The sequence below is a fragment of the Mauremys reevesii genome, linkage group 16 (genome assembly GCF_016161935.1).
Source record: "Mauremys reevesii isolate NIE-2019 linkage group 16, ASM1616193v1, whole genome shotgun sequence".
NCBI classification, from domain to species: domain Eukaryota; kingdom Metazoa; phylum Chordata; order Testudines; family Geoemydidae; genus Mauremys; species Mauremys reevesii.
Genome location: NC_052638.1, coordinates 13573668 through 13596891, shown reverse-complemented (window position 1 = coordinate 13596891; position 23224 = coordinate 13573668). Strand labels below are relative to the sequence as shown.

The 23224-nt window shown below is 43.6% G+C and overlaps 1 protein-coding gene across 2 annotated transcripts in view; it reads left to right on the top strand.

The window, feature by feature from the left end:
• Positions 1-20965: 20965 nt before the first annotated feature.
• The window catches only part of SLC6A2 (solute carrier family 6 member 2), a 103739-nt gene continuing 101480 nt past the window's right edge, over positions 20966-23224 (top strand). Inside the window, exon 1 of one of the 2 annotated variants that reach the window (XM_039503335.1) lies at positions 20966-21111. In XM_039503335.1, the coding sequence (XP_039359269.1) occupies positions 21082-21111 (30 nt within the window). In that variant the 5' untranslated portion in view covers positions 20966-21081. Of the gene's footprint in view, positions 21112-22696; positions 22810-23224 lie in introns of those variants that run through there. The other variant, XM_039503336.1, reaches the window with a different exon arrangement.

Genomic DNA, 23224 nt, shown 5'->3' with positions numbered 1-23224 from the left:
TCCCTTTCTGTTGAGTGTGTGCTCCTGCCATTTGTTGCTAGCATTCACTATCGAGGGATGGTTTGGGATTCCCAGCTGCTGATTGCTGCCATATGATCAATCAGTTTCTAGGAAAGCCCCCCTCCACCCACCCTCTAGAGTGTTGCCATTTCTTTCAGAAGCAGACTTTGCTACTATAATCTATGTCTTTGTCTCCTTAAACTAGATTATATTGTACTCTGCATAGGCCTACAACTTAAATCTACCTGGAAACTGCAGCTGATACAGAAAGTGACAACCCAGGGGAGAAAAATAAATCCATCCATTCTCTGAAGGGCCCTATAAGTTGACATTTCATGTAAGTCCCAGAGGAGGCCTCAGATCTGCTTGCCTAGGCAGAGATGGGATAGCAGCTTTTATCTTATTTTATACTTATGTGTAAAAGATGTCCAATCCCAAATTCTAAGCACACCTTTAACATGGACTTTAAAAATCATACAAAACTTATCCATACCGAACATCAGCTTTTCCTCACTGCCTGGCCCAAATGAAAGTTAAACTGGGACATTTTAAAAAGCAAAAGATACGCTACCAAACTCAAAAATCACTGCCCCATCTCCATTCCATAAAGGTCTTAGACACACCTCCCATTCCAGAACCAGTTCTGGTTCCATTCCAGGCAGTGTTCTCCTCCATGTCTCTGAAACTATTTCCTTAAGCTGCTCCTCACTAGCTGAGGCATTTTCCTGCCAATGCACTTCTGACCATGGGATGATCAAGATGTACTCACCCCTCCCCCCCACTGGGTGAGAGAAACTGCCAACTCTTTTATCCTCCAGAATCAATGATTGTTATGTGATATTTAAGAGGAGACTTCACACAACATCAAAAGAGAAGCATTTAACTTTACCGTGAAGAAGCATGCTATTTGCCATGGAACTAACTACAGATAAAGATATTGGTTAGAAAATTAAAAACCTAGTGAATGACATTATCAATTTAGAAAAACAACATAGCATGTGCCAACCCATATATAAAACAGAAACTGCTGACAAACATAAGATCATAACAACAAATCCAGTTTAATAGATGCTAACAGCTCGATCCTGCAAGGTGCTGAATACTATGGCCTAGATCCAGTAAAACACTTAAGCGTGTGTTTAATTGTAAGCATAGGACTAGACCCATTGACTTAAATTGAGTCATGTGCTTAAAGATAATCACATGCTTAAGTGCTTTTCTGGGGGGCTCAGCTCCTTGTAGGACTTAGCAGAAGATTTTTTGGGGGCCAGATACCATGTTACAATGATGAAGACCTTAGAAATACATATATCATGTAATATTTGAGAATATACAAAGAGTATCTGAGCCATCAGCCAAGACTAGGACCTAGTAGGTATCAAGGGCCATTCAGGGTACAAAAACAGAATAGGGAGTAGTTACTCATGAGTCTTAAATCATTAGTTGCGCTTTTGAAAAATTCTGTACCTCCTTATATATGTCAAGAACTATAAATAATTAGGGGGGAAAAATCTTTTTTCAGTCAATGCTTTTACATAACTTGACCAAGGAATAATCTACAAAGCTTGACCACCCTTTCACAAAGGAGGAGATTTTGGATGTGATAATACATTGCGGGTCTGAGAATCACCTGGCCCAATGGCTGCCACTTACTATTTATATGCCATTTCCCTGGAAATGTTTAATTTTGCTATGCAGGAGGGAAAATGGCCCCAATTATTGAATGACGCTACTATTACTTTATTATGTGGTGCTCGTTAGAAATCCACTGAAGGGCATCTCAAATGGAGCAAAGGCTTTGTTCATTTCAAATCTCAAGGGTCTTGGGGGACTAAAGGGTGGACATACATCACATTCATCAGGACCAGCCCAGTTATGTCTCTGGCTGCTCCACTAAAGATAGTCTTTGAAGGGAGCTATTTCGCTGCCCAGTCCCACATCATTTTTTAAGGATACTGCAACTGCCACTTAATTCCTGGATTAGAAGCTATTCTACTTCTATTCGGATTCTTACCATGGTAACTAAGTACCTTCCAGAATTAGAAAAAGCAAACTATCTAGGTGTAGGCCAACAACAGCTGAAGATTTTCAAGGACGACTTCTCCAGAAAGTTGAAACAGGAGGAAAGACTGAGGAATTTGATTTACTCTGAGAGCTATTTATTGGCCACTCATTTGGGAAGCACGCATAACTGACCTGACCTTGGTCCACTCCATTATGTATAAAGCAGGCTGCATGCAGTAAGTAAAGCTGTTGGACTGATTTTAATAAAAAGGCAGGAAAGAAACTACAAAAGGGATTTCGGTTTAGATAATCAGAATGTAATTACCCAAAATATAATACAGGCAGGGCAATAGAGTTATAATACGTGTTGTTTAATGATGTAAGTTGGTCAGGTCCTCCAGATCCAGATTTTGGGCCTGCAAAACATATGGCCGAGGGACTCCAGATTTCATTTGACAAAAGCTTCTAGGCTCTTTTATGGTGAAGCTAACCTTCAAAAGCTAAATCATAAGGTTAGACGTTTGTCCAGGTGATTTCCCTTTAAATATAGTTATTCACAGTCTCTGCCGCAGTCGCCCTGCAGTCCCCCAAGTTTGCTGGACCAATTTACATGTGGGGGTGAGCCACCAACAAAGCAAGAACTGCCCTGGACTTTCTCCTGGGCAACCACCTGCTGCTAAGCCAGCCTGCTGCTGAGGTAATGCAGCCACTAAACGGAAGAGCCAACTTAGCTCCAGGCAAGACAGAAACAGGAGGTGAAGTTTTCTAAAGTTACTTAGGCATACAAGTCCATTTTCACTTAGGTCCCATTGAAAGTCAGTTTTACCCAGGGTCCTCCCACCATATTCTCCTCAAGAGTAATCACCGTGGTGGGGAGGGTGGTACAAAAACAATACATCACAGGAGGAAAGGGAGACAGAATCCATGCCGGCCCAGCCCTTGGTAGCAGCAGCAAGCCTTCTGGCAAACCTGAGGGGTTGGCCTATTAGTTATGAATAGATCTCCAGGAAAATAAACATGCACAATTCCCCCTCTCCCCATTTTTGGAGCCTCACAGAAAAAGCGACACAGGAATTGAAAATTAAAGTGTGCCAAATAAAGGCTGTGTGCCACAGGAGAGAGGACAGAGCCATATGTTCTCCCCGCATCATACACAAACGATTTGGCCTAGCGCTGCTCTAAAGCGTTCCTTTCAATTTGCTCTCAAGACTCGCCAAGCCAACAGAGCAGGAAGGACAGTCAAGCAGCGTTCACACCATTAGTGGCGAGCAAAGCTGATGTCCCAATAATCACGCAGCTGAGCCCACATACCACAGACATCTCCAGCTTATGGGTATTTGCACTTACTTAGTGCCAACTGGTGTCCAGTTAGCATCACTACTGGGTGGGGGGGATTTGCCATCCAGTACAAGATGTGTGCATGTCCTGCACTGAATGTCTCACTTGTGCAAGAGGAAATGCAGCTTGTTTATAGCCCAGTAATGTTGACTTAGCGATCAGCACTGTAGCTTGCATGCTAGCAAGGCATGTAAGCATAGGTAGGTATTCTTTCAAATAACGCACATTCTATTCAGTTCCTTCTGTGTTCAACTTTGGGTTGGAGAATGCTAATGTTATTTTATTATAAAGCCATATATTGCCCTGGCAGCTTCTTCCTTATGTACTCCTGCTACAGCGAGTCAAACTAGTAATTACAATTTTGGCCCCATTTTAGTTAGTAAATTATTCAAGAGCCTGTTCTGATTTTCTTTGAATATATTCATTATCCATGAATATTTCCTGACTACTTTGAACTAAACACATTCAGCCTATGGGATACTCACAAACTGTCCACTGCACCTTTTCTCCATTCACTATTCCTTTTGCAGGGTTGGTTATCTAAATCACATGATGTTTTTTCCACTCCCAGATTGGATGAAGTTATTTTTAAAACAGGAGAACGAATATCAAGTTGTGAATTACAAACACCAGGCTTCAGGGACAAGTCTCCAGCCAAATAACGTTTGCTAAAATTAGTGAAACTTTTGGCATCGTAAACATTTGTGATATCTCTGAGTTCTCTTCACTAAGGTATACAAGTACCCCACAAATCATAGCTCACTGAACTTTGTACTTTTAAACTCAAAAATACTCCTCAATCACAGTTTGTTTCTCTGCCATATTTGACCTGCCATAGGTCCTGTATTGAAATATATTTTAGATCATTTGGGTTCACTTTCCACCTTCTCTGTCATGTCTTTGCTCTTTACACAACGTTAAAATGATGAGGAAATATACAGACAGGGTTGGATTCCAACTAACTGTTTACTAATTATATAGAAACATAACGGATATATACATGGCTATTCTGGTGGCCTCTACACTAGAAGAAAAGGAGGCCACACATTTTTAAAAGAGATACTACCCAATACGCTACAGCCTCACTCCAGATTGGTTTCTGGGGTTATAGAGCCACGTCAGGGTGTGCCTGACTGCCATAGCAATGGAATGACAAATGGCCCTGCCCACCACAGGATTATAGGAAAGCTAGGAAGTTGGAGGTTTTAAAAACAAAATTATTAAAACACCACAAAACGCCACACACCAGTGACCCAATCATCATCTTCGTCTGTGCTCTCTTCCCTCTTTTCTCCACAGGAGTGAGGTGAGTATGTAAGAGCCCCAGTCTCCTCCCCTTTCCCCAGCACATTCAGTAGTTTGATGTAGGATAAGACCTTCTTGCAGGCCTTTCCTTGCCCCCGCTCTGACTGGTAGAGTAGCTAAGTGGCTTACCACTCCAAACGCTTTTCTGAATAGCCACTCTAGTAGTTCCATGAGCCAGACACTCCGCCCCACCCCCTTTTCTTCTTACATAAGAGAGCACACCTATATTGGAACCTGCCCTGGTCTATCGCCTTTAGATGTGGGAACCATTCATCCTCCTAACAGTAGGAAAAAGGGGATCGTACCCTTCTCCAAAAGCTCTAATCCCAAGCCCTAATGAAACCCATCCTGGGAAAACAAGGCATGTTTGTTTACAAGGACTCTATGAGAGCTCTGCCTGGAACCCAATCACAACTAGCCCAAGTAGAGTGCGATGGGGAAACAGAGATTTGGTTTGTGGCAGTATTGGCATGTTAATTGTGATAAATTACAAGTAGTGGAGCAGATACATTCCAGAGGAACCCAGCTGCGGCTGGTTGGCAGGGAACAATTCAGCTGCTGCTGCTATGGCCACCATGATCTGTCAGTGATTATGTTTGTAGGGTACTTCCATCACTGTTTGAAGGGCACGTCATGCATCATTTGTCACAGCTCTTTACTGGTTATGCAAATACTATACTGAGAGTAGCATCACCAAATGATAAAGGATAAGTTGCATCCCTCTATTCTAATCTCTATTTTCCTCCTGCATCTCTGTCTTGCGCTGCAGGAGACAGCTGGTCCCAGTGACAAACAGAGATGGAGAATAGGGCTTGAATAAGAAATTTGGTCATAGGCTAAACCTTGCTAAAATAAAACATAAAAAAGTCGGTTCAGCCTTATTAGCTCCACTCTTACACATACAGTACTGTTTATAATTGCTTAGTCTTATTTTAGGAGCATGCTTTTTCATTGCTAGCGTACACAAAATTCTCATTAAAGTCAATCCGGAAGCATGCAGGATCAGGTCCCAGTTGGGGATCAGGTCCTGACTCAGCAGTAGTAATCTGTTATGTGTATGTGAGTGGAGTTCAGTACAAGATTGGGTGGTGTGTGTCCACTTGAAGACAGTTGGTTCATTCTGCCGTCTCTCATCCTACCTGTATGTTCTTTTAAGGATTTGTATGTTTGTTGTTTGGTGACATTTTATTTTGGGATGGAATGGAGTTGTGGTTATTGCAGCAACTAGCAATATATGGGAACTGAAGATGTGTCTGATCCAAAATGCTGAAGCTGAACGCACCGCAGCTTTGCAAATCCAGTTTTTGTGCCTCAGGCCATTTCCTAGTCTGAAGATATCTGCTCAGCACCTCTGTTTGTTTTTGTTCAGCTTTTCCTTAATAAAAATGAATGATCAATTATTAAAACACTTTGCCAAAGATAAGTACCACTGAACTGGAGCCAATCTTTGTTAGCGAAAGAAAAAAATTAACTTTTCTTCCAGTTATGTAATACGGAACATGAGCCTATGCTAATGTTTCAGACAGGAGGCATTTTTGTTGGTTTCAATGTCTGGAGATGTTTTAAATGACAGACATTAGCATGCCACATGCTGGGTGTACTACTGCCCAAGGTAGAAAGGACAGAGGACTCAAGTAAACTTATGGAACAAATTTGCACAGGTACTAACCTCATTACCTTCTGCACCAACTGCAAGGCATAGTTCTTTGATCTGCCTCCTGTTTAGCACACACATAGTAGGGTGCACATGTAAAAAAAAAAAATCTTACCAAAACAAAAACACTACACTGCACACACAAGTCTCCCCTTGGGGAGAATATGAAAGACAAAGATGGTAGTCATGTCACTTAATGCACTACTGGAAAGCACTCAGATATTACAGAGATGGGGTAGGATAAGAAACTATATAGAATAGAACGGAATCAATTGCACTGAATACATTCTTTACTGAGACTCTGACACAAGCAATAATATATAGTTCTTTTTTTGACCTCCAGTTCCCAAACATACTAAACACAGTCTGTGTTGCCTAGTATCACCACATATGGTCTCCAGAAGACCTATATACATTTAAGCAAAAGTAGAAAGTGACTTCTGATTGCATGACACTTCGGAATTGTTGGATATAAATGCCAAATATCCCAAACATCAATACTTTGATTAACAAAGTGATGAATCACTAGTACAAGGTTAATAGCAGTTTTCTGAGCATTGTGAGCAAATATGGTCCTTGCTTTGAAAACAAATAACCAATATTTGAAAAGATAGGACTCCAAATTTAACAATATGACAAACATGTGGGCGAGCTCAGTTCTTCACTGGAAACCAGGAAGAATATCTGCCTTAACAGATATAATAACAGACCCATAACTTGCAGTGGAGAGCAGAATAAATGTTGTTTAATTACCTGGGACTGCAAACTAAATTGATTAAGTAACCAGTTCCGGAGGAGCTTTGAATGTATTCAGTGCAACAGTGTTTTAAGAAGGAAGTTAATTTGTTTGCATCTGATTGTTGGCTTTTGCTGAGTTTTACCCCCTGATAGTTTTCCTCCAACAGAAACTCTAGTATTAAACAAGAGAGAAGAAATCCTCCATCAGTTGCCGCAAGTTAATATCATCACTGACACTATAAGCCTCTCCTTCCAGGCCTTTATTTGGCATTTTTAAAATAGTCCAGAGCTGCCAAGTTCAGATCTAGATTCAAAGTCCTCTAAAGATTTGGATTTTGGTTCAATCCCCATCACTTGTTATCTCTGGTTACTTAGGTTATAACCTCTTTGGGGCATAGCCTCTTTTTCTCTTACATGCCTATCACAATAGGGTCCCAACCCCTGATTTGAGCCTCTAGTCTCCACTGCAATACAAATAAAAAATAATCTACCCTGGATAGAAATTTGACCCTTTAATTCCCAGCCTCTTGAAATTAAGTTATCAAGTATATTTGCTGAGAAATAAGATCCAGAGAAGGTGAACTGGTTGGAAACAGATGATAATTACATTGTATGGAAAGCAACTGAGGAAGTTTTAACATGAGGGAAAATGGTGCCTAATAGTTAGAAATCTACATTCATGTGATGTTAAGGTTGAGTTTTTATAACACCAGAGAAACATAGAATTGGGTTTCCCTACCAACCACAGCTACTGCTGCCCTCATATGCATTACAATAAGTTATTTCGCTGACCCTATCTACTGTAGGCACTTGACCCAAACTTCTTTGTGTGTGTGTTTGTGTCCACAGTACTGATTAGAAGGAACTGAAGCAACTAGCTGTTGACTGAGACACATTTGAAAAAGTAAAAGATTTGGAAGAAAAGGAAAAGAGGAGCGAAAGACGCAAAGAAAGGGGAAGAGGAATGATATTAGAGTGATATGTATCAATATGTACTAATCAGTTCACAGGATAGAGGAATAGTGCTTTGTTGTTACATTATTAAGTGCCTCTTATGTAGGTTTGGAAGAATTATATTTTTATTATAAATGTCAGTAAACATCGATTTCACCGTTCACACACACACATCAATGAAAAAAATGTTTCCATCGCTAATAATCAAAATGTGCAGACAAAGAAAGAAGAATGCTTTGCGAGAATTTATTAGAGTTTGATTTAAGGCTGATTACTTTGTATACTTTAACGTGATGTTGACAATTTGTGTTTTATGGTTATAAAGCTCTAACTTTGTGAATCTCAGTGCCTAGGGTCATTAAATAATTGTCAGACCCATCCTGCATAATTTCTCACAACTGTGAAATTTGAAGCTGATAAAAATTGAAAAAAGAAAGCCTAAGACTCATAATTTTGCACAAGTGAAAATCTAAATAGATACAAATGCTTAAAAACAAACATTGATATTATCAGTTGATATTACAAACATTAAAGATATCATTTTTATCAGTGCCTATGAAGACATTGACTAGCAGCAGTAGATGCTGCAAGGCCTACCAGCTACATGTTCAGAGGCTGAATGAGAACACAGCAATTTTACAGCTGGAAGTTACAGGCCAAGCATTAATTTTGCCTAGACTTGAGACTTTCACAGTAAAATGTAGAGAGTTTTCATGTAACAGTACAGCTCCCTCTCCTTTAAAAGTTGTAAACTGCGCTGATCTGGCTCACCTCATATTTTAATCTTCTAGACTTGTTAAATGAAGTTCACATATCTTGATGTGGGTCAGGATGCAACATTCCTTTTGAGTGATTTGCCATTCAGAAATAGTTCTGGCATGAATGTATCAGAGCCAGAGAATGAGGAGCTGCAGAAAGTCGTCTCAGAGGAGGCCCACGTTAAGCAAACATATCGGCTTCCCCTCCAAAAAAAGGTCACTATAATTTCAAGTTTAATTAGAGGGGTCTTGTGAAAGCAAAAAGGACAGACACCAGCAAAGTCTCTAGCCACATTGCTTCAAGCAACTTATCAGTGTAAACTACAAACAAATAGCATCAGCCCAAAACAGAAAAAACATGCCAGTTCTTAGGTTGCCAGCACTCCTAGTCCTGGCTTCCAATCAGAAAATCCCTCTCTTCCTGACTCTCTCATGAAAGGGCAGTCCAGCCCCTCTTAAGGTGCGGTGCCTAACTCAGCACACCCTGTCACCTCATTAGGAGAGAAACTTGCTCCCAGTAACTGGCAGTAGGTGTGGTCATTGTTGAAGAGTTCGGAATCTGAATTACTGATGGGACAGACATGGTGTGTGCTGTGCTACTCTGAATATGGCAGGTTCTGTAGGAAGGGGCATATGAAAACATACAGCCAATTATTCCCAGCTGCTTGCAGTTGGAGATGTAATCCACCTACCTTCCCTATTTGCAGATGTCTACTTAAGGCTTAGATATCCATATAAACACTTACAGTATGTCTCACTGAGGTGCAGGTTCTTGCCAATAGAAAAGTCACTCAGCGCAGCATTCGCTTATGTTTCCTGCATTAACATACTGTGATTTCCCCTGATACCACAAGGCACATAATACCTTGCCTGGGCCTGACCCCCCCCACACTTGTTTTTCTCCCCCCACTCTGCTTTTTTTGGTGGGGGGTGTCCATACAGTCATGTGTGAGACCGTTTTTTTGTTGTAAGTTTCCTTGGCTGCATGACCAAGGAGGGCTTTTTTAGCTTCTGTAACAAGTTCTTGATCACACCCCTTACTCCACTTCCACTCCCCTCACAATGGTGAAACCGACAGGAAGAAAAGTGTCTCTGAAAGGGCCCCCTTATGGCATGTCTTTCTGAACATTTTGTAAGGTGCCACAGGATTCTTTGCTGCTTCTACAGAACCAGACTAACACGGCTACCCCTCTGATACTTGAACATTTTGTGATTGCTGAGAGTTTGCTCTTCCTCACAAATATTCAAAAACAATCCCATCAGTTCTAAGCAGTTCCAAGGCAAGGAGTTTAGCTAATGACAGTTCAGGAAAATAAGAAGACTGGTACCCTGGAGAGACAGTATAGTCTGGTGGATAGGGTGCTGGCCCGGGACTCAGAGGACCGGGGTCCTAGTGCCAGCTCTGCCACCGACCTGCTGCATGAGCGTAAGCAAGTCACTGCATCTGTTTCCCCTCCTACTTTTGTCTGACCTAGCTGCTTAAATTGTAACGTCTTCAAGGCTGGCCCTCCACGTGTGTACGGTGCCTGGCCCAATGGAACCCTGCTTAACCTAGGAGCTCCTGTAATACAAACAATGAGATTGATCCTGAAATCCATAGCAATGGTACATGGCATCACCTCAGTCTATTTCCTTATTGACACAGTCTATTTCCTCATGGAACATTCTCAACAGCTGTTCATTTTTGACCCCTGCCTTGAAGAACAATATACCTAAGCATCGCCAAACGAGTGGGATCAATGGATAGTCCGAGGGGCCAATCTTGCAACTTGCAAACCTTCATGGAGCTAGAAAAAATATTTCTAATGTTGGGGATGCTTGATTCTGCCCTGCTTTGTCATATACATTCATAGATTATCCAAACAATGTATGGTTTCTGTTATTCAGTGCCCTGGCTTCACTTCAGAATTTAATCCTTCAAAAGGAATTTGTTATCTTGACTAACCCTCTGCCATTATCATTATCCCATAAATAAATAAACAAAACTGAATCAGTTTATGTTTTGATGATACTGTGTCATCAGTCTCCCTGTTCTATTAAGTAATTTGCTGTTTAAAACCTATAGGCTATTACAGTTACTACATTCTAAATGACACAGCAATCAAAAATTCTCTCCTCTAGTTGAGCAACAAGAGGGTGATTTTTCATGGCTTACTGGCAGTGTTTACATGTTTATATTTTACTGGGATGCAATCACTACACCCTGAATAGAATTATCTATGAAAAGTTAACAGTCAGAGCTGGGGAGGTGGGTGGGGGGATGTTTCTCTACTGGCTGAGACTTAACTGATTCATTTGAAATGAACAAAGGCATAATCAATATTTTCTTAAATCCAAATTGTGTTTAAAACCTACTGGGGTTTTTTTTGTTGGTGTTTTCACTCCCATTTCCTTGAGATAACATGCTGTGTGTTTGCTCATGGCAGAGAGGGGTCAGACAGAGTTTGGTGCTAGTTTTAGAAAATTGTGTGTTTTATTTTTCCCAGCAGTCAATAAACCAATTATTCCATTTGAAGGCTGAGAGGTCAGTTCTGTCTAAAAATGGGTTCCTTAAGAGTACTTCTAGGAAATGGGCACTGAATGGGTGAAATTACAGTACAAGTATTTCCACGGTTTGGATCTACTTCACATTAGGAATGGCCCTAAAAGATGTCACCAATTAGGGTTGGACCAAAGAGGCCATTTTTGGGTTCTGGATTTGCAAAGTCAACCTTGTCATCTTTTGGTTTTGTAAAAATAAGACTAGAAATGGGTTGGGTTCCATTTTAGTAGTGCCACCACAATGTAAAGGGAGGTCAAATGGTTGAGGGAGTGGGTTCTTCTCTCATACTACTGGGTCATATAAGTCTCCACAGAAGTCCTGTGAGCTGGAGAACAGCAACACAGGTTGGGTTCTGCATGGGCCATTGGCATCAGAGAACAGCTAGAGCACAGTGCACTATGGCCACACTCCTTCCCTCAGACTTTGCGATACCCCTATTGTAGGAGATAAGGAGAAGTGATGTAGAATCATTGCCATGAGCCAGGCAAAAACTGCCCCTGTGTTGGGGGTATTGAGCATGCTCTAGCAATAGCATAAAGGGATCAGAAAATCTCCTAAAGGTGACTCATTCTGAATGATCATCCGGTACTTTGCACACAATGGGAGATGGCCAACAGTACTGAGCATGCACAGAACTAGAGCTCTGAATGGGAAGAGTTCTAGTCTCAGCTCTTATACTGATGTGTGTCAATTGGTCGGTGTGATTCACAGTTCTTTTCAATTGGACAAGCCCTCATAACCCTATCTTTAGTCACGCCCCTGGTGCATTTTGAGGTCTTTAATTCCATGATCATATACTATTTGTTTTATAGGGTCACTGTCACAGTCAGTGGACAGGTCAGACTGTGAATGAGGCAGAAGGTTCCAACAAGAAAAAGGACGTTCCCTTATATTCTATTCCTGGCTCTGCCACAGAGGTCTAATGTGATGCTGGGCAAGACTATTATAACACCCAATGGGGCTGATCTAAGGGTGAATGGACAGCCTTACATCTGATATTTTCTAACTTTTGAATGCTTGACTTTGCAACATTAACATTCTTTTAACACACGTTTTAAATTATTTAACAATATGGTTTAAATAATTAACTGTTTTAGTATTGTTATGGCTGCTTGTGCCTACAGTACCTCGAAGCAGGTGGTTTCAAGTTCCATAGAAAATCACTGAGCCTCTTGGATGACCGCAGACCAGAATATTTTATAAGAGGGCAGGACACAGGAACAGAGACACAGGTAGCAGGTTCCCCTTTGCGATCATCAAGCAGGGCCCTAGGTCAGTAGCATCAGTTCTTCTACATAATGTTATCTTCACACTACAACTTCCTTCTTCATCCCTCAAACTGAACTGAACTGTGACCAGCAGGTGGAGCTTTAGGGCAACCCAAAAAGAGTTTTGCAAATCTTTGCATCAACCTGAAAGTTACATTTACTGTGTATCCGCTTCCAGGCATTGAAGACAATGCTTCTGCCAGAAAAAGCAGGCCAATTCAGAAAACTGCAGCTCAAGTACTGCAATTATTACATCTCCAGACACTTAATTGATACACACGATCTAGATAAATGCCACACTTCCTGGCAGCCCATTTCATCTTCCCCATTAGATACATAGCTAGAGCACTGTTTGTCAGGAGAATTCGGAACAAAGGGACACTGTGCCTCTAAGGATTTGTTATGTTGTTCCCCTTCTTCTCCCACTCCCCCCAGACTTTGATACAGTCTGAAGTTAAGCACATATAACCCTCAACTTGATAGATCTACACCCGTCACTGTCTCTACAGCAATAACACCAACATGGTCTTGATGCATTTTTGGTTCCTTGTGAAATAAGGACACAGCCCACAAAAATATTTGAGCTGCCTTTGGAAAAGTGAATCAAGAATTACTGTTTAAAGTGAGAACTAATGGCCAAACACCACCCTCATCTACAGCGGTATAATTCAAGAGGGGTCAAATATGTCTGCATGCATTATCTGAAGTTGGTATTTCTGAGTCAAGTTTTGGTCCTGTTTTATTTTTAAAAGAACAGAAATCATTAAAAAAATATTTTTTGCCTTGACCCAGTTCTTTAGGTTCCCACTCAGATGCTGTTCTAGATATCAGTATTCACTACCTGTTCTATTTGTGTGTGTCTGAAGGATGGATTTTAATATAGTCGAGTAATATTTGCCAGCAATTCTTTTAGACATTAATATTTGGGTTCACTTGCTTTAATAATAACAATAATTAACAAAGTGGTATGTAGGAAATGGACTGTCAGAGTGGACAAGATGTTCCAGTGTGACTAATGATTCTAAGTGCCCAACTTGACACATCTTCAAGGGGACTGACTTTCACAACATGCAGAGCCACCTACTCTCTGAAAATCTGGCCCCTTTGGAGGGGTATCAAGTTAGGCATCCAAAAAATAAGGTACCCAGCTTATTGGCTGTGCTTTTGGCTGTGAAAGTGTACAGCACCCAATGCATTTAGGATTTAAAAGTAAACTTGTTTCACCCAGACTTTCCATTTTCTTTTTTCAATTCAGCTCCTTGTTTCCAACCTTTCAGCTTATCAGCATTACTTTATTCAATATAAAGTAGTGAGTTTACCTTGGATCAATTATACCTTTTCCTGTGTAATTTCCACAGCTTAATATATCTGTTACTGCTCAGCCGCAGGGGCAACTTGTCCAGCTGGATCCTAAATTATTTCAACCCTTAATTCAATTGTATTTTTGCCACAGACCAGCCAATGAGCATAATTCTTTTATGGCTAGGAAGCCTCTTTAGAAATAATCCAATAGCCCATATTAAAATATAGGTCACTGCGAGAGCTGCCAAGTGGCTGACTTGTCATAACTTTGAAGATAGGCTCTGAGTCTCCTTGGGTGCTGTTGATGCTTCCAGTGCTTGCAGGCTTAATTTTAAAACAATCAGCTCAACAAAAACAATTTACTTACAACTGTCCAAACTACTCAGTGTTAGCTCAGAAGCTAATTCACTAATTTGCTACTTGGTGCTGTGGTTGGGTAAATGCTGCACTCAGGGCAACTGGAGCTTTCTTAGTACCAAGTAATTTTATAAATCTAAGCACCTATATACACCAATTGCTGTAGGATCTGAGAGAATTTGGGCCCAAGGAACTGAGTCAATACACCATGAGGTAAACATGTATATATATAAAAATGCTGAGAAGTGAAATATTTTCTGGTAGGCTGCTCTACTCCAGCTCCTCTGCTAATACTGCAAATTATATATATTAGCATCCATTAAAATAAATATAAAAGATTACCGGCATTTTCATCTTCGTTTAAAAAGGAGTCTACTCAGTGGGTTAATGCCTTGGGAAAATCTTCAAATATTAATTGGCTTTTCTTCCTCTTTCTTCCAGAAACAGAGCCTAATCCAAAAGTCAATGGGCTGTGGATCAGGACCTTTTTTCATATACTGGCCTATAGACACCTTTCCTCCCTTCCCCCCCCCCCCCGCCCCCACTGAACTGGTCTGAATGTGCCATACACAAACTGAAAGATCACCTGTAGACGTCCGAAGTGAAACTAATTTTTACAACTGTTTGTACAGTGCCTGTGCATGTACAGCATCTAGCACATAAGTCCCTGACCTGGATGGCTGTTAAGTGGTACCACAATAGAAATACTAGGTAATAGCATGAACTATAGATCTCATGCATTCTTTACTGGGGAGGCAGCTTGTTTATTTAATACAAATCACTTATTCCTGGGTTTCCTTAGCAAAGCCAAAAATGACAACAAGTACGATTTAGACAAGTGGAGTTTCTGTTTATTCCCTCTCTTCAGATATGGGTATGTAATTCCCACTGGCCATAAAGGGAACTTTGTATTTGCATCACAGGACATAATTTGACCCCAAATATTAATGTTAGTACAAATAGCAATCTCCCCCAGTGAATAATTCAGATGTTTTCATTGTTTGCTTTGGATTTAGTGAAATTAATGAGTCAGGTGCTGTTTTTCCAGTTGCGAAGAGAGTACTTTGGTGGTCCATTTTTGCCTTTGGATGTTGAACACGAGTCTTGTTAAAGTCAATGGGCGTTGTCTCTCTACAGGTAAAGCTGACCTCGAGTGTGTTTAATATTCAGTGTTGTACACAATACACTTAGGGCCTCATTTTCTCACTCTTTACACAAAGTCAAATGAACCACATTTTACGCTTGCTCCACCTTATCATAAGTATCAAAGAGAGACTTGCTTTAGTTGTTGCTTAAAGTCTCTTCAACTGGGGCTGTAACAGCTTCTAAATTCCTAACATGTTAGATTCACATTTACCAGCCAACGCTCCCTAAAGGCAACCTAATGATGAAAAGCTTCATCTAAATCTCAAGCTCATCCAAATTTCAAAGTGTCTTCATATTTATTAGACTGTAAGATCTGTGGGGTGCTCTCTCACTATGTGTTTAGGGGCCCATTTTGCTTGGCACTGTACAATCTTGGTTGGGGCCTATAGACACTAGTGTAAATGACTACTGCTAATGAAGTATCTTGTGACTACCTTGATCTGGAGACACGCACATAACTCCATGAGACCCATATTTGGCCACAATTCTTACACGCAATAACAAGTTACAACACTCTTCGAGAGTTCCTCCAACAGGCACATCACAAGAGAGCCGTGCCACTAAAATAAAAGGGGAGAGGGATGAAAAAGAAGAGGCATCCAGCCACTCTATAACTCCTGGCTTAGGTGTGTCCAGAACAATTCTGAGCACCTTCTGGCCCTCGGCCTTACCAACTACCTCAATGCAAGGAAGGGTATGTTTACACAACAAAGAAAAACCTGCGGCCAGCTGACTCAGGCTCACGGGGCCCGGGCTGTGGGACTGTTCCATTGCTGTGTAGACATTCAGGCTCGTACAGGAGCTTGACCTTTGGGAACCTCCAACCTCACAGGGTCCTAGAGCCTGGGCTCCAGCCTGAGCCCAGAAGTCTACACAGCAATGAAACAGCCCCATAGCCAGAACCCCGCAAGCCCAAGTCAACTGGCATGGGCCCACCATGGGTATTTAATTGCTGTGTAGACATCCTGAAATGAGAACTAAGACTAAACATTTTCAACCAGATTTCATAGACCAAATGAGGGTAGGCTTGGTTATCCTTTGAGAAGAGAAAATCAGAGAAGATTCAATTGCTGTAGGAATTGATGATAAAGTAGGCATTAGTTTTCATAGTGAGTCAGAAGTGACACTACACCCCAATGACAGGGACACTGTAATGCTAGAGATGTCAGCTTTCTAGTGAAGCATGTAATGGACAACTTGATTACTTGTAGCAAGTATCACCTTTTAATGAACAGCAGGAACATTAGTTCCAGTGTCTTGGCCAGTTCAGGAGCAGGGTGACCAGACAGCAAGTGTGAAAAATCGGGACGGGGGTGGGGAGGTAATAGGAGCCTATATAAGAAAAAGACCCAAAAATCGTGACTGTCCCTATACAATTGGGACATCTGGTCACCCTAGTTCAGGAGTGGGTTTGCTTGGTAGCCCATTTACAAAACCATAAGTAAAGTAATCTTTTCATGGTCTGAAGTGTTGTATGGTTTCTAAACTGTTGTCATGGTATCTTTCCTTTAGAGAGTCGGTGCAAGATGTCTTTTTTTGCCTAGTGAGTCAATGTTTATAGGGCCAACCTTAGCCTCTTCCCCCCACCCCCCATCACCGTTCTATAAAACAATTATTCTTCCTCATCATCTCCTTACTGAGAAATACTGCAACAGCCCTCGAAGACAGACTGATGGTCAACCCATACAAGGAAGCCTAGATCTAGCAGAAGACAAGGCTTCATCCTCGTGTGTATTACTTGTCTCCCTTGTTTCACAGTTCCATGAGCTCTCCACAGCAGAAAGCCATTGAGATTGTGCTCAACCTCCCAAGCAGTGGATTTCTGTCTGGCTAGTGAGGAAGAGCGGGGTTTTACCCATATAAGGGCTCCCCATATCTGTTCCCCTACAACAGATGGGAAGGAGGGAGCAGTTGGTGCCGAGTCAGGAGATCACTGCACTGCCCTTCTTGGTGACCAGAAGAGAATGGGCAATATTTATAATTCATGCAGCCCTGGAGAGGCCCTCTTTCATTGGGATCAGACAACACCCACCCATGAATTGGGTAAAAGGGCTGGACTCCCTCTTGACCCACTATGCGCATTATGCTAGTTGCCTTTTTCCTTTGGGGGGGGGGGAGGAAGGAATTGTTCCCTCCCCACCACACAGGCAGAGGTGGGGTGGGTTTGGGTTTTTTATTTTTCATTTCCATAGCAGTTCCAGGACTTGGTAGTATGGAGTAGGCAGTGTGACCGGTTGGATCACAGAAACCCCCTTGGGAGCTGCCAACCGATGTGCCAAGACTACTTCTATCCCTGCTTTCCCTGCCAGCTCAGGACCCCAGCACCCTGTCTTGCCGAGCCAGACACTCTTGTCTACTTCAACAAAGACCCAGAGTCTGAATTACCTGCCCCAAAGCTGCAGGTTTACCTGAAAACAGCTCACAGAAGTGTGCTTGTCTTTAGCACCCAGATGCCCAACTCCCAATAGGGTCTAAACCCAAATAAATCCATTTTACCCTGTATAAAGCTTATGCAGGGTAAACTCATAAATTGTTTGCCCTCTATAACACTGATAGAGAGATATGCACAGTTGTTTGCTCCCCCAGGTATTAATACATACTCTGAGTTAATTAATAAGTAAAAAGTGATTTTATTAAATAAAGTAGGATCTAAGTGGTTCCAAGTTGTAACAGACAGAACAAAGTAAGTTACCAAGCAAAATAAAATAAAATGCGCAAATCTATGTCTAATCAAACTAAATACAGATAAGATCCTCACCAGTTCCAGAATGCTCCCTTTTACAGACTAATCTCCTTTTAGCCTGGGTCCAGCAATCACTCACACCCCCTGTAGTTACTGTCCTTTGTTTCAGTTTTCTTTAAGTATCCTGGGGGGGGGGGTGTGGAGAGGCTCCTTCTTTAGCCAGCTGAAGACCAAATGGAGGGGTCTCCCAGGGGTTTAAATAGACTCTCTCTTCTGGGTGGAGATCCCTCCGCACCCTGTGTAGAATCTAGTCACAAAATGGAGATTTGGAATCACATGCCCATGCATGACTCAGGACTTGCAGGCAGCAGTCATTACCCACAGGCTACCTTGAATGTCCTCAGGTAGACTTCTTATGTGGATTGAAGTCTTCCAAGCTCTTTTGTCTGTTAAATGCCTCTTGATTGAGTACATTCCTTTCCCAAGAAGTGACCAAATGTTCTAAGGCTACTTAGAAATAAAGCAATTATACAGCCAATGTTCATAACTTTGAACACACAAATGGTGCCTGCATACAACTAGGATGAACATAACCTTTACATAGATATGTTACATGGCATATGTAGCAAAACTCTATTCCAGTTATATCATACATACATTTATAAGCACCCCCACCCCATAAAGCCTTATGGGGTACATTGTCACAGGCAGGTTAGATTATAATGTCACAAGTTAAGATGCAAAACTTGTGGTGAATGTCCAGTGCAGGAACTTGGTATGGAAGAGATATGGTTATCGAAAACAATGAATTGAAAACGGAAGTAAAAAGAAAACATCCCTTAAGGGATCTGAGTAAGAGAGGGACTAAAATTCCTATGTCTCATGCAATAGGAAGCCAATCCTCCTCCTGCTTTTTTAGCACCTTAAACCTCTTAAAAGAGGAGGAGGATGAGGTCTCACCAGCAGGTTGAGATTATGTGGAAATGATGGCACCAGGTTGAGATTATGTGGAAATGATTAAGAAAATGATGATGACCTGCACTTTACAATTTATTGCCAAATATTATCAGATATTTTAAGTTAATAAAGTTGGCCTAATGAACCTACAACTATTGCTTCCTTACTTTCTTGCAGCATAGCCAGACAATGAATGATCCAGCCCTGGGATACATTGGACCCCAGCATCTAAATGTCTCTTTGGACAGGGAATTAGAGTGACACGAAATATCCCAAAGCCCCTGCTTCATTTTTGAGGTGAGGAAGGGCTGAAGCCACCTAATACAGCCCCAAAGGCAATTAGTACTAGCTAGGAAAGGGTTAGAGTGATCAGGACATAATCTGATGTAGCATCTCTTGGGGACCCTCCTAGGTCCTAAGTTAAAATGGTCTTCCCTGAGCAGAACCCTCAAGGAATACATTGGTTTTGCCCTTCAAGACTTCAACCTCCCCACACCCACCCCTGTTCAATCTCTTCCCAGCTTGCTATCTGTACTGATCTTTCCCCAGCCATTAGCTCTATTCTGGAACACTAAACACTATTTTGTATTAGTAATTAAGTTTCAAATTTATGCAATATGCTTCTTCCTTCCTGTCCTAAAATTGGTGGCTAGGGTTGCTATGTGCAACTTCAACAGCTCCCGCCTTCCATACCAGAGGTGGCTCCATTTATAGTCTGTATAAGATCAAACTTGTAAAGGAATTTAATATCTTTGGGGATGAAAGGCAATGTATACATAAGATATTCTTATTTCTTTCGTTCCTTCACATTAATTACTTTTTATGTGTAAAAGCTTTGGTTCTAGAGTGCAGGAGACAAGCTTAATCTCCATTACAATTTTAGTTGCGGTCAGCCTTTTGATGTTATCCATTGACTACTGGCAAAGTCATGATCATTTTGGAGGTATCCAGTTTATTTTCCTAAAATGTTAGGTGGCAAGTACGTTACATTTACACAGTGTTTGTCACGTTCTTTTTGAGCAGCTGGGCCACATGAGGGATAACAGCCTACTACTGCAGCCAGCTAATGGAGCTAGTTCTTTAACCAGGGCTTTGGAGCGGAGCCCGGAGCAGCCTGGAGCAGTGGAGCTACAGGTTTTTGCCTGGAGCTGGAGTGGAGCCAGAGCACAGCTCCAAAGCCCTGTCTTTAACTCCAGTGGGAGACATCTGTGCTATGTTGCTAGGCCATGGTTTCAGACCCTGCTGACAATCCACATTGGGGGCTTCACACAAGCAAATAGCCCAGCTGCCTCAGTGGAAATTTGGAAGCATAATGCTAAATCTAGACTACTTTTATGCCAACGCAAGAGGGTTTTCTCCGGTGCTCCAGCCTACTTTTAAACGTTAGAGATCTCAGGGCAATTGAACAATTAAGGCCAACTCAAAAGCAACCAAAGGCATTCACCCACCCGACGCAAACAAAACCCACCCCAGGATATGCCCTAGCTCAGAGTAACATGCAACTAACTGCCTGCCATCTTGCTCTGCCCCGCTGAGGTTTCTTACCACACTTCATATTCCCTTCTCCTGCCTGTAACTCAAAACAGCTGTCAGGCCCCATTAGGCATAACAGGATCCAGACAGATTCAAGATTAAGCAACTTTTTAAAAATCCAATTGAGACTTTCTTACCTTGAGGGTGCAGCAGATATTACATTAGCCAGATTGCCCACACTTTCCACCTAAGAGCAATTATCACATATATTGAAAATAAGTGGGGGCTTCCTGGATTCTTCCCCCTCCCCCAATCTCATAAGAACCAAGATCAATCCCCCTCCTCCCTTCCAATTCCCCTTTGTGGGGAAAAAGGTGTTCCCATCTGCTCCTAGCAAGATTTTATCTTGTTTGTCCGGAAGGGACCAGCCAGAGGGACAGTAATTCAATCACATGGAGAGAGGGGGTTAAAAAGCTCCTTGGTGGATCGCCCGCAGCTTCTGCTCCAGGAGGCATTTCCAGCCCCAAAGGAAAGAAGGACTAGTGTGGTAGACCCCAGAGAGAGCGATCCCTCCTTCATTACTGCCCCCCAGCTGCCAGGACATGGGACAGAGCCCTTCTCAGGGCCATCTGGTGAGTTTGCCCGCATGTTTGCTTCAGGGTGCTGCAAGGTGGGGTTGGGAGTGCAGTTTCTTTATGACTAGATTAGAAGCAGGGTTTGTTTTTAATCCCAAGGTGCAGATGCTCCTAATTGAGGAGGGGGGGAAGGGGTTGTGCACCTGCTCTGAGTGTTTTTGGAGAATGTGTGTCTAGAGCAGGTGATTGTTTCTACGGCAGCATGTGTTTATAGGTTCTAGCTGTGGTGTGGTGTGTGTGTTTGTGTGTGTATGAAGGGCGGGGTGGTGGTTCCCAGGAATGTGTGTGGGGTATGTGCACCCAGGATGGAGCATTCACAGGGTGCGGGCCATGGAGAGGTGTGCGGGGCTAGGCAGTACTGGCATGGAGTGAATGTGCCCCTTCTGTATAGCTAGTGTGTGTGTGTAGAGGCCATTGTGAGCGTATGTAGGTTCTATAAAGGCTAGCTGTGTAGTATGTAGTATGTGTAGAGGGCACCTGTGCAGTAAGGTACTGCATGGGGCAGTGTGTATATTGGAAGCATGAGCAATATGTCTGGCAGGGTGTGCGGGGTGGGGGGAAGGAGTTGTGTGTGTGATTTATTCAGCCAGGCTGAAGGCAGGAACTACAAATATCTGGGTGCCATGTGTTCTCAGTGTGCTCTAACTCTGGAGAGTTTCGGCAAGTGTAGAGATGCCATGCCTAGATCGGGGGTAGGAGCCAAGGCACAGCTGAGGATCACGTAGGTCTGGGATGAGGGATTTCCATTCCCAAACATTCCCCCTCTCCTAACCGGGCTCCTTTCTCACCCTCTAAACTCAAGGAGGCACCTGAAACGCCTCGTCAGGTCACGCTGGAATTGCCACAATGCAGCTGGCACCAGTATATTATAAATCCGTTCCCAATGCAGGAGGAGCCCACCCCCCCACTCAGTGGGGGAGGCATGTACGCAAGCAAGTGGGCCTGTGACCTGACCTGAAGTTAGACAGGGGCAGGGGCAGGGGCAGGGGCTGCTTAGTGGAATCATTGGGGAAAAGGCAAAAAAGTTGGACCCTGCCATGTTTGGCCGCTACCCCCAAATTCCACTGCCTAAAGGGAGAACAAGTCTAGTCCCTGCTATGGGGGTGGGGAAGGAATCACACCCCCTCCCAGATCCTGATGCAGCAGATCAGCTCTGGAGAACCCGGTATCCCCCTGGATTCAGACAATTTCAGACCCCAGTCCCCTTAATTCTGTCCCCTAATTTTACTCCTCTTACAGGGCTTCCTCGTGCAGCAGGGCTGCGAATACCCTGACCCAGGGGCGCTGGTTCAATAGCTCTCAGCCCTCCCTCTAGACAAACTGGAAAGCCCGGGTACCCCTGCAAGCCCGGGGGCGCTGCAGCACCCCTAGCTCCAGCACCTGTGCCCCGATCTGGCACCTGGACCCCACCGGATCCAGACAGTCCCTGGGCGAAACAGGGACCGAGTCCAACCACCCTGCTTCGGGGAGGGGGGCGGGGGTCCAGCCGCCGATGCATCGCGGTGCCACAGCGCTGGCACCGTCCAGCTCTGGCATCCCCGCCGGAGCCAGCCCGCCGCCCTTGCCCTGCTCAACTACCCCGCGCTGCCGGAGCGGGAGGAGCCGCCTCTGTCCGAGCTCCGGCCGCCGAAAGTTGTCCGGCCCCGGCGGGGAGCGCTGGCAGCGGGCGCGGCGGGGCCAGGCTCTGCCCGGGCGGTAGGACCGGGCGCGGGGCTGGGCTGGGCTGGGCGGGGCGGGCGGAGGTTTGACATTTCCAGGTGCGAGGGGAGTGGCTGGGGGCTGCTCCCTATTTAGCCAGCGGGACGTGGGGAGCGGGGCAGGGAGCCGGCAGCCCCTGGAGCGCCCATGCCAGGGACCCCTCGGCGGCGGCGGGTGGCCTGGGCACGGGTCCCGCGCCTCACCTAGGCAGGGGGCGGGGGCTCGGACTCGGGCTCGCCGCGAGCCTGGCAGCCGGCGCTCCCGGAGTTGGGGACTCCAGGGACCTGCTCCGTCCCGCGCGGGATCCCCCCGCCCCGGCTCACGTGCAGCCTTCGTGCGGCTCCTCCAGCATCGCCTCCAGCGGGAAGGGCGCTTCCGTTAGCGCCTTCTCCCCCACCCCCCTCCTGAGCTC